This window comes from Uncinocarpus reesii, genomic scaffold (assembly GCF_000003515.1).
Source record: "Uncinocarpus reesii 1704 scaffold_3 genomic scaffold, whole genome shotgun sequence".
Taxonomy (NCBI): domain Eukaryota; kingdom Fungi; phylum Ascomycota; class Eurotiomycetes; order Onygenales; family Onygenaceae; genus Uncinocarpus; species Uncinocarpus reesii.
This window is the reverse complement of record NW_003052498.1, coordinates 1,010,258-1,022,555: the sequence shown is the minus strand read 5'-3', so window position 1 is coordinate 1,022,555 and position 12,298 is coordinate 1,010,258. Positions and strand designations below refer to the sequence as shown.

Here is a 12,298-nt window from a genome sequence, read left to right as displayed (position 1 = left end):
GGTGGCCGATAAGGCTTACCTTCATCATGGGGAGAATTGAGAAGTCGCCGGGCCTTAAGCATGAGCCTACCAAAGTGAGTGTCCCGCACATTTACGCTGGGTCTTAAATACAGTGCAAAAAAGAATGTATGTAACTAACATCAACTTGTGAATCAAGTCTACGGCACTGCGGCGCTTCGCCGAATTAGCTCTTGAAGTTTCGGTCCCAGAGCTTCCGTCACATCTGTCCACATTCCCTCGCAGATGGCCGTTTCCCAGAGGTGATCTCTATAATTGGATTCTCGTTTTGAATCGGTTTGACTCTATACTGGCTCAATTTATCAGTACATATGAGCTGGAATCCGGCCCACAATCGAGACCCTTTGGCCGCCTGCTGCTAGTTGGCGAATTGCATATTCGCCATCTTTTTTACTCAAAGGAAGATTGTGAAACAAAACTAGACGGGCTTGGCTTTGGCAGTGAGGGCGATAGAGAATTGGTGGAATCGATATTAGATTTCTCGCGACTGCTTTTGGAAAAGTGCGGCAACCGAAGCTTGTTCAATAGTAGTGAGAGATTGAACGCCTTGTTAAACACATCCTCACTTTCCTTACTTCAATGTACTCTACGAATTGGTGTGTGCCTAGCTCAGCGGTACTACTCGAGACGTCGAACGACGAATAGTTCGCATTTCCACCAGACCCTTTTAGCGACACATTACAATATTGAACTTGACCGTGTCCAGAAACTCGCCGCGCCGTTTCCTCGCCCGCCGTCACCAAAGAAACAGCAAGATGCGTCAGGGACCGTTAAGGGAAAGGAAAAGGCACAGCCGCGCACGACGTCTTCCGGCAATTGTAACGCTAATAACCTAATCAGTTTGACCAAAACGGACACGGCCAAAGCTGTTGAGACCGACATCCTACTTGACAATGGAGTTGGCACAAGTGATTGGGAAGACTGGGGCAACGTTCGATTGTCTTACTACGCTCGAGACACAGAGTCATCCAACGACTTTTCTGGAGTGGGAACGAGCCGCAACCAATTCTCTCACGTTCCAACGACTCCAACTCCTGTTCGCCGACATTCTGGACATTCCAGTTCAAGGCTTGGCCGCGATTCTACAGTCGATGATTCGCCCTCTGTTGCAACACCACCGTCGACGGTCAAGTCTGATGAGGCCGGCCAAGGAATGACCGTGTTGGAGATAACAAGCTCTGAGATATTATCCCGCGGTATAGAAGATGTCGTGAAGGAACATATCGCAGGCGTCCCAAAAGAGTCTAGATATGAACTGCTGCACAGAGTGCGTACCGCGTATGCTCTCGCAAAATCCTTTGAAACGAGACAGCAGCAGCTTGCGATCAGAGTTCTTGCACTCACCAATCTCGCCTACGTCTACCCCGAAACACTGTTTCAGCAAAAAATTCTCTCTCAAGATTCGGATGAATCAAAACGGCTTCAGATTGCCTACCAACTTGCAGAGTTTGTTCACCTTGGTGTGGCTGGTGACATCGAAGCACCTGTTCTTAACCAGACTTACGCGCTTGGCTGCCTTGACGCACTAGCGAGACACAAATCCAAAGCTGCAGATGTCTGTGCTGCGCTTAATGTCAATGTAAACCACGGAATTTTAATGTTCATCATTCGAAAGACTGTTGCAGATCTCGCTACTCCCGATGACAACGATGACTTGGAGAACGATGACTGGCGTGACGCGCTATTTTCCCTTCTTCGTACACTCCCTAATTCCGGATCGAGAACACCTGAAACTCTTGTCTCGGCGGGATTGATTCCGATGCTAGTTGATATTTTAAATCTCCGAACACAGAAGCCTCGCAGGGTTTATCCTCGCGTCATGGAATTTCTCGACACCTATGTTCATCCAATCCGGGATGCTTTAGCAACCTTGGCTTCGGCGCGCGGATTTGATGCGTTATCTGGCCTGATATCTTCGGAAGCAAAATCCGCTTTCGACCTTGTCAAGGAGAACAAAGGAATACCGGAGGAGCATAAGACTGCGTTTACCGATTATCAAATACCATACTTTCACCAGCAGTCTTTACGGTGGCTTTTCAAGTTCGTTAACCATGTTATGCAACATAGCACTGGTGGATTTGAACGCTTGCTGCGGAACCTCATTGATTCTCCTCCTTTGCTAAGTGCCCTTCGTCTGGTTCTCGAAAATGCTAGGGTATTCGGGTCGCACGTATGGAGCGGCGCGGTGAATGTGATGAGTCATTTCATTCACAATGAACCAACTAGCTATGCAGTTATTGCTGAAGCTGGGTTGAGCCAGTCTTTCCTAGAGGCAGTTATGGCGGCTCCTATTGTCAATGCTCCTTCTGATACAAACGGCTCATCCTCGAATTTGTTTATCCCTTCTGATACGGATGCGGACCCGAAAAACCTTATTGCGCAGCTCACTGCTTCAAGCGAACACAAAGGATCTGACGGCATTCTGCCTTCTTCGGAGGCTATCATATGCATCCCTCTGGCATTTGGAGCAATTTGCTTGAACTCTACTGGCTTAGAGCTCTTCGAATCATCGGACGCATTAGACCGATTTTTCGACATATTCGAAAGCCCTGAGCATGTGAGATGCATGAAGAACGATCCTAATCTGCTTCGTGCTCTAGGTAACTCCTTCGACGAACTGATAAGGCATCACCCTCGTTTGAAGAAGGCTGTTACAAGTGCGATAGTACGCATGGTTGCTCGTGTGCGAATTCTTACGTCTTATAAGGCCTGGGAACACGGACTAGGAGCAAAGTTAGTCGTTCAGAATGAAGACCAGAAGGCTTCCGTCATTGGCGGCCCGGCCTCTGCGGTTACAGAGATCGGAGCGCCATTTACTCAAGATCTAGAATCGCTAGAAAACTTGCCAGTATCTAGTCTTGGCGAAGGAATATCCTCCGCAGACGATCTACCTGCACATCGCTACTCAGACATATTTGGAAAGCCAGATATCGATAAATGGAACCTAAGGGAAGATAACGACAGCCACGGACTCAATGCTGTCAATTATATATATCCAGTCCTTAGATTTCTGGCGGCCTTCTTTGAGAACCAAAATATGTGCTCTAGCTTCGTTGAGTTCGGGGGTGTAGAATATGTTCTCGATTTTGCGACTCTCCCAAGCGCCCCGCATAATTTCCACTCTTCTGATGTCAGCCGTCACCTATCTCAAGTTATCAAAGTAATGGCCGAGACGAAACCTCACCTTGTTCTACCTTCAATAGTCAACCGAACACAAAAGGTGCTTGACAGACTCAGTCCTTTCTTTGAAACATGGCATTCGAGTGGTTTCTTCACTCCTATAGCTTGTTCGACGGCTTCTTCGGAATCGGATGTCCATCAGTTAAAGTTACAAGGCACGTATTATGTGAAACATCTTGTCGGTGTTCTCACACTCACCGACATCCTTCGCGAAATCTATGGTCCGCCGTTGTATCCTGTCAGACCTAGCCAACAACTCTCTCCGTTCGTCCAGACCAATTTGGCCGACAAGTATGCTAGGCTTGTTCAGTGTCTGGGTAGTCTACAAGCGGCTTGCGTTTGGGAGGAAATACTGCTGCAAAAGAATGAACCACCTGAATGGAAAGAGCTTTTCAAAACGAACCAATTCGCTAGTTTTGGCGATGGTAGTCACCGCGAACCGTTTCCTACGCCACAAGGCATATCTTCGAGTACCGAGACAGATTCGGTGGCCCAAAAGGAAGCGTTGAAGAAGGCTGAGGATTCTAATTGGGCGGCATTCCAGAATAACGAGGTTCTTCGCTACTTAGCCACAACCCTACCACTATCGATCACGACTTTCCATCATGTTTTGGGCCACGGACTGACAAGCAAGCGGCGTATGGATACTTATCAGCGCCAGAAAGCTACGAAAGTTGCCGAATCTATGGCTTTGACAGTCGTTGAGCAGTTACAACAAGCTTGCGACTCTGATCCAAAAGATCGTTTCGCATATTTAATTGTTATCTTGTCAGCATTTTCTCAATTGTTGTTTGAAAGTAAGTTCTGCCATAGGCATCTCTGTTTGAATGAATGACTAATGATCGCAGCAGCGAGTGATCGCCCACATTCGCACTGCTTGACTATCGTTCTCAACGCTTTCAAGAAAATAGCGGGTATACGGACGTTGAACGATCTGGCTGAGCTTTTCCTGGACGATATCAAAACATTGACACGCCAGGCTAGAGAGGATTCTTCTCCCGAAGTAGCGAAACGGCTGGCATCGGTTGGCGGCTGTATTAAACTCATTTTGACTTTCTTCTCCGAAACGACGTCAGCACGATACATCATTGATTCTACTCAGACACAAGCCATGGCAACTGAGCAACATAGAGACCGTCCGGACTCTTTCATTCCAGCTCAATTTCTGGTGGAGCTGCGTATGGAAGCGCTGCCATTAGTTCGAAAGATGTGGGATTCAGATTTCATCGACGATGCGTCTAGCTCGATGGTTAAATCTTTGATCGAGATTCTGCGGTCTGTACTAGAAGGTGAGTACGAAAGCGGGGCGTATCATCGTGGTGATGTGCCTCCGTTGGCTGGTGCGCCAACCCCAAAAGCATTCTCCTTTCATAGAGACCGTCTTAGCACTTTGACCGAGAAAGGATATGACGAGAATCTCGCGATGGAGGCCCTATACCGTTGCAATAATTCTTTAACTTACGCAGAGGAGTATTGTGTTGCACACAAAGGCTTCAGACCTCCGCCAAGGCTGCCAGTACCTTCTTCCGATATTGAATTGACGTCCCGTGTCAATAACACCTCCCAGGTTGAAGGCCTATTTCAACCGCATCAAAGCCCGGATGGTTTGTTTAACCGAGCTTTTGGAGGTTCTATTGAAGCTCTCCTCGATGAAATCCAGGGTGCACCACTTGACCCAACCTCAACTGCGGGCCAACCCGGTGATACTACCAGTTCAGAAAGTACCTTGGAGGATCAAGATACAGCAAACAGCACAGCACTGCCGACCACGAGAAGGACATCCACACCAAAGCGACGAGACGTCATAACCGTTGAAGATTTAGATCAAGAACGCGATAATATCCGTTCCAATCTGATTGAGAGATGCCTAGAAGTTCTCAATCTCCACCACAATGTCACATTCGAACTTGCGGACCTAATAAATGCTGCTACGAAATCCCGCGATACCACCACGTTTTGTAAAGAAATTGGAGAAACGCTGATACATTCATTAATTTCCTTACAAATGGACGAAAATTTCCAGTCGGGTGGAAAGAAGATAGCAGCCTATGCTAATCTGCTAGCTTTGGTTCTCCAAGAGAAAAGTGTATATGATGCCACGCTGGAGCAGTTGAAAGAAAATTTCTCCCTCCTGTTGGGTTTTATCGTGATCCCCCACTCCCAGACGGAGAAGCCAACGAGTGAAGCTTGTCCCACGGATTGGCCAGGTGCTCCTGATCTTAGAAAGGATATTATCCGACGATGAACAACCTGAGCAGATTACGTGGCCAACCTCGAGTTTGGAAGATGGCTCAGACTCCCCAGCTGAGCTCAAGGAACCGATCATTCCTATTGAGGCAAAACTGCAGCTTTTCGAAGCCGTTGTAGAGATTTTACCTCGAATTGGGAAAGACGATTCCCTCGCCTTGTCTGTTTGCCGAATTTTTGTGATTCTAACCCGACATCGCAGCATTGCAGAGCGATTGGGAGAAAAGAAAAACCTCCAGCGGTTATTCGTCATGATTAAGCAGCTTGCCGACTCCTCTAACGATAAGTTACAGAGTAACTTTATGTTAATCCTGCGTCATATTATTGAAGATGATGACACCGTTCGTCAAATCATGCGCAACGAGCTTGTAGCAAGCTTTGACTCTAGATCTCCTCGCCAAACAGACACAACCGGGTACCTCCGACAGTTTTACCATCTAGCTTTAAGATCTCCAAAACTATTCATCGAGGTCACTAATGAGAAGTTGAAACTTCAAAGATATGACTCTCAACAGAGACCGCAAGTCCTCATATTAAAACCGGAGAAAGAGGAGAAAGGATCGGAATCACAGGAGGGTACTTCTGGCGAGGTGAATCAGGAAGACAAGAAGCCGGAGGCTCCTGAAAAACCAAATCAGGAACCGAGCCAGCCAGAAGGAAGTGATACCAAAGCGAAGCCGAAACCTGAGCTCAAGCCACCAATCGTGGAGCACCCAGATGGCGTGATTCACTACCTCCTTTCTGAATTGCTTTCGTACCGAGATGTTGAGGATAAGGAAGTTACCGCGAACACGTCCGAGAACGATGGTCGCCAATCAGAAGATGTCGAGATGGCTATGGGAGATGCATCTTCTACCTCGTCGACGCCTGCTCTACGAGACCCAGCATCTAAAAAGGAAAAGCCACATTTCAAGGCGGAGGAGCATCCTATCTATATTTATCGGTGCTTCCTTTTACAGTGTCTAACCGAACTTCTTTCCGCGTACAACCGTACAAAGGTAGAATTCATTAACTTCTCACGGAAGGCTGATCCTCTTGCAACCACGCCGTCTAAGCCTCGTTCTGGCATCCTCAATTACTTACTTCAATCTTTGATTCCTATTGGGACACTTGAACACGATGAATCCATGCCGTTTAAAAAGAGGGTTAACACATCACACTGGGCAATGCGCGTAATCGTCGCGTTATGCTCCAAAACTAGCGAATTTGGTGGGTCAAAACGACGCCCTACGCTTGATGAAGGAGACGAGACAGATTTGATGTTCGTCCGGAGATTCGTTCTCGAACATAGTTTAAAATCTTACAAGGAGGCAAATTCATCCCAAGAGCCGCTTGACGCTAAATACGCCCGACTCATGTGTCTGGCTGACCTTTTCGATAAGATGTTGAGTGGAGCGACAAATCCGGATGGCTCAGCGCATTATCCATCATCTACTCGTTATGTTGCGAAGATGATGTTTGAAAAGAATTTCATCTCTGCCTTCACGGCTTCGATTGCGGATATAGACTTGAACTTCCCATCTTCTAAGAGAGCAGTCAAATATATCCTTCGCCCGCTAAATAAACTTACCCAGACTGCGGTTTTGCTGAGCGAGACGGCTTCAATTACCGGCCTTAGTACTCCTGGGCAAGCCGATGAAGATGAAATCTCATCCGCGACTTCCGTATCAGATATTGAAGAGGACAGAGAGGAGACCCCAGATCTTTTCCGACACTCTACTCTTGGAATGTTCGAACCGGACCACGAGGAAGAGACGCCCAGTGAAGGGGAAGAAGACGACGACGAAATGTTCGACGATGATGAGTATGATGAAGAAATGGACTATGAAGAAGATATGCCCGAGAATGACGGTGAAGTCGTCAGCGATGAAGATATTGATGAGCGTGGTCCAATTGAGGGTTTGCCAGGTGATACCCCGATGGATATTGAAGTCCTTATCGAAAGTGATGAAGATGAGGATGAGGATGATGACGACGATGATGAGGATGAAAGTGAAGACGATTCTGACTTGGATGACGAGATAATTGCTGGCGAAATCACCGGGGATCATGACAATGACAGTCTTCACGAAGGCGACGATGATGAATGGGAAAGCGAAGATATGTCGGACGAGGATGATGTTGATGTCCAGACAATGGAACAGCTAGAGGAAGATTTGGATGATCTCGCTCGTAGAGACCATCATATTGGGTCACCGAATTTTGATGAATTTTTACGGGTTCTTGAAGGCGCCGGGGGAGCAGTTCAGCGCATAGAGGGTGACCTTGGGTTGCGGGCAAATCTACGCGATAATATGATGGACAACGACGAGATAAATGAGGAAGAGGGTAAGCGTGTTTCGAACAATACATTAGGGCTCCTTACTCATTTTACTATAGATGAAGACGATGAGATGGACGAGTTAGAAGATGACGTAGATGTTGATGAGTACGATGATCATGGCTACCATGGATTTGACGGTAAGGAGTCTTCGGTTGTTTTGCTTTCGTGCAAAAATTTTGTACTGATTTGCCTGCAGATGACGACGATGCGGATATGTCGAACTCGCCGTGGGCCTGGGTAGATGATCTTGCTCATCCTCGCGCTCAACGGACGCCTTGGAACATTTTCTCTACCGGGAGTGGAAGTCGTCACGGCGGTATTCATGTTCCTGGCTACCGAACTCATCGAACTCAAATCACAGCTCCCAGAACTGATGATGGAACTAATCCGCTTCTACGCCGCCGTGATCGACAAGCAGAACAGCCTCCCAGCACCGATGCCTTCAGTGACTGGGTGCATGCGATTGACCCCAGCAGCCAGGGCAGATTTCTCGCCGTTGATAGCCCCGTTAGTTTTATGAATGCAATCTTACAGGTGATCGGGCAAGGAGGCCCAGGATTCGGCGTCGTCACTCGACCTGATGGGTTCCATCTTCATATCGATCGCGACGCCACCTTACCGTCGCGGCTTCAGGATCTTCTCGGTTTAAGTAGGCCCCATACAGTTACCACACGCCCTCGTGACGACCCGACGCAGGCTGCGACATTCACAGTGTCAAGCACTACTACTCGCTGGCAAGAAGAGGCTCGTATCTTGTTTGGGACCAGCTATGTGGATAAGTCGCTCCGGATTTTGAATTCCATTCTCAAGCTTCTGGTTCCTCCCGCAATTGAAGAATCAAAACGTCTACAGAAGAAGCTTGAGGAAGAAATGAAACGGCGCGATGAGGAACGAAAAGAAAAAGAACGGCAAGAACAGATTGCGAAGGAGGAAGCTGAAAAAGAGCGCAAACGCAAAGAGGAGGAGGAAGAAGTTGAAAGACAACGGCAAGAAGCAGAACGTACAGCAGAAGAGAGTACTCGACAGGCTGCTGGTGAACCCATGGATGACGTTCAGCCAACCGAACCAAGCGCAGAAGCGCAACAGCCACCAGCTGAAGCTCCCACTTCTGGTCCATCTGAAGATACTCCCCGTGTGCACACTACAATCCGCGGGCGCCAACTTGATATTACAGGGATGGGTATTGATCCGGAATTCCTCGACGCGATCCCTGAGGAATTCCGTGAAGAGGTTGTCATGCAACAACTAGCAGAGCAGAGGTCACATGCCGCTGCTGCTGGAGAAGAACCCAGTGAAATTAATCCTGAATTCCTTGAAGCATTACCTGCAGAAATCCGCGAAGAACTCTTACAGCAAGAAGCAGCTGATCGCCGCCGTCGTGAACGAGATCTTGCCCGGCGACAAGCAGCTACCAGCGGTACTCCACACGCCGAAGATATGGACCCGGCAAGTTTTATTGCTACACTCGATCCTTCTCTTCGACAAACCGTCTTAGCCGACCAGCCCGAGGAGGTTTTGGCAGCACTTGGTCCAGAGTTCGTAACTGAAGCTCGTGCTCTCACCGGTAGACGCTTGACACAATTTGACATCGGTAGATTAGACTCTCAGTCTCGGGCCGAGACTTCGAACGAAGGGGAAGCTTCCAAGAAACCACAACGCCGTCAAATTGTCCAGATGCTCGACAAAGCTGGGGTTGCTACACTTTTGCGACTTATGTTTATGCCGTTACAAGGCAATGCGCGGCATCATCTGAATGACATCCTTCACAACGTTTGCCAAAATCGTCAAAATAGAACCGAGGTTCTTAGTTTGCTTCTCTTGATCTTGCAAGATGGCAGTGCAGATGTATCCGCCGTTGAACGCAGCTTCGCCCACTTGTCACTCAGGGCCAGGACACCTACAGCTCAGAAGACTCCTCAAATCAAACGTACCATCCCTTTGCCTACGCCTGGCGCAAACGGTGACGTTACTCCGCTTGTAGTGATCCAACAATGCCTTGGTGCGCTGTCCTTCCTTACTCAATACAATCCTCACATCGCTTGGTTCTTCCTCACGGAACACGACTCGCATACAGCGCTCAAATTCAAATCATTCCGCAAAGGCAAGCTCAAGGAAAATAGAGCAAGTAAATATGCTTTGAACTCCTTATTGTCGCTACTCGACCGCAAAGCGATCCTCGACAGTCCAAATTGTATGGAGCAGCTCTCTGAATTGTTGAGCAGTATCACCCAGCCATTGACCATCCTCCTCAGAAAAGAGAAAGAGAGGCAGGAAGAAGAAGAGGCTAAAAAGAAAGCAGCCGAGGCCGCTAAAGAGAAAGCAAAGGAGGAGAATGCTGAACCAGCGGCAGAAAGTGCTGCTCAAGGTGACACGACAATGACTGATGCTGGTCCTGTTGCAACCGAGGAAAAGCCTGAAGAAACCGAAAAGCCTTCCGATGAGAGTCAGACAGACTCGAAACAGAAGAAAGCGCGTGTTATCGAACCCCCGGTGGTACCAGAGCATAACCTTCGCCTTGTGGTCCATATACTTGCTGCGCGTGAATGCAATGGGAAAATCTTTAGAGAAACATTGTCGACTATCAACAACTTATCGTCTGTCCCTGGAGCCAAGGAAATTATTGGCAAGGAGCTAGTACAACAAGCTCAAACCTTGAGTAAATCGATTTTGGTCGATCTCAACGAGCTCCTCCCTCACATTGTTAGTGCTAAAACTGGGACGGACGTTCAGGGCATGGCTTTGTCAAAGTTTTCCCCAGCAAGTTCAGACCAGGCTAAACTTCTTCGTGTGCTTACTGCCCTCGACTACATATTCGACCCGGCCAGAAATGACAAAGACAAGGGAGTCGATTCTAACTCCGCAGAGAAGGAAAATGTCCTGAAAAATCTCTATGAAAGTGCCAGCTTCGCGCCGCTGTGGAACAAATTGAGTGAATGTTTCACCACTATCCGTCAGAAAGAGAGCATGCTAAACGTAGCAACGACCCTACTCCCGCTCATCGAGTCGCTTATGGTTGTCTGCAAAAATACTACGTTGAGGGACCTTCCGCTTTCTAGACATGGGCGAGAATTCTCTGTCTCAAGTCCACCACCTGACGCGGGAATGGAGGGCTTGTTCTTTACATTTACCGAGGAGCATCGGAAAGTTCTCAACGAGCTTGTTCGTCAGAACCCGCGACTTATGAGTGGTACATTCTCGCTTCTTGTCAAGAACCCGAAGGTTCTAGAGTTTGACAACAAGCGTAATTACTTCAATCGTCGTATTCATTCCCGTGGATCCGAAGCCCGACATCCTCATCCACCACTCCAGCTCTCCGTTCGCAGAGACCAAGTTTTCCTTGATTCATTCAAATCGTTGTACTTCAAAAGTGCGGACGAAATGAAATACGGCAAGCTTAACATTCGTTTCCACGGTGAAGAGGGTGTTGACGCGGGAGGTGTAACCCGGGAGTGGTTCCAAGTCCTAGCTCGTGGAATGTTCAATCCCAACTACGCTCTGTTCATTCCCGTTGCGTCTGATCGGACGACCTTCCATCCAAATCGACTTAGCGGAGTTAACCAGGAGCACTTGATGTTCTTTAAATTCGTTGGAAGAATAATCGGCAAAGCCCTGTACGAAGGCCGTGTTCTCGATTGCCATTTTAGCCGTGCAGTGTACAAGCGTATCCTTGGCAAAACGGTGTCGATCAAAGACATGGAAACTCTTGACTTGGACTATTATAAATCGCTGCTCTGGATGTTGGAAAACGACATTACCGATATCCTCACCGAAAACTTTTCGGTCGAAGTTGAAGACTTTGGCGAAAAGCAAGTTATTGATTTGATTGAAAATGGACGCAACATTCCCGTCACCCAAGAGAATAAAGAAGAATACGTTCAACTCGTCGTTGAGCACCGATTGGTTGGATCTGTCAAGGAGCAACTGGACAATTTCCTGAAAGGCTTCCACGATATCATTCCTGCTGATCTGATTTCTATCTTCAACGAACAAGAGCTAGAGCTGCTGATTTCTGGATTGCCTGAGATCGATGTTGATGACTGGAAAAACAACACAGAATACCAAAACTACTCAGCTTCTTCCCCGCAAATCCAGTGGTTTTGGCGTGCTGTTCGCTCATTCGACAAGGAAGAGCGAGCTAAATTGCTTCAGTTTGTCACCGGCACCAGCAAAGTTCCGCTCAACGGGTTCCGAGAACTTGAAGGCATGAACGGATTCAGCAAATTCAACATCCACAGAGACTATGGCAATAAAGATAGATTACCAAGCTCTCATACTTGTTTCAACCGTAAGCTCCCCCGTCACCACTTCCGGTGTGTATCTTTTACTAACGTGTGATTAGAGCTTGATCTGCCAGAATATGACAGTTACGAGACTCTCCGTCAGCGTCTGTACGTAGCGATGACAGCTGGCAGCGAGTATTTTGGGTTCGCATAAGCTAAACTGATTCCCCTTCTATTATGCCTCCTTTCCCGATTCATCGTTTACGGTTTGGTTCCTGGACTGCATTACCTACTCTCTATTCGTCTTGCA

The 12,298-nt window shown here is 47.8% G+C and overlaps 1 protein-coding gene across 1 annotated transcript; it reads left to right on the top strand.

Annotated features, from left to right (window-relative positions):
- Window positions 1–26: 26 nt before the first annotated feature.
- UREG_05115 (HECT protein) lies at window positions 27–12,202 on the top strand (the record flags this gene model as incomplete). Its single annotated transcript, XM_002584380.1, has 7 exons — window positions 27–74; window positions 158–3,995; window positions 4,050–4,487; window positions 4,665–5,282; window positions 5,422–7,905; window positions 7,965–12,053; window positions 12,108–12,202. The coding sequence occupies 7 exons, from the start codon at window positions 27–29 to the stop codon at window positions 12,200–12,202; spliced, it is 11,610 nt and encodes a 3,869-aa protein (XP_002584426.1).
- Window positions 12,203–12,298: the final 96 nt, after the last annotated feature.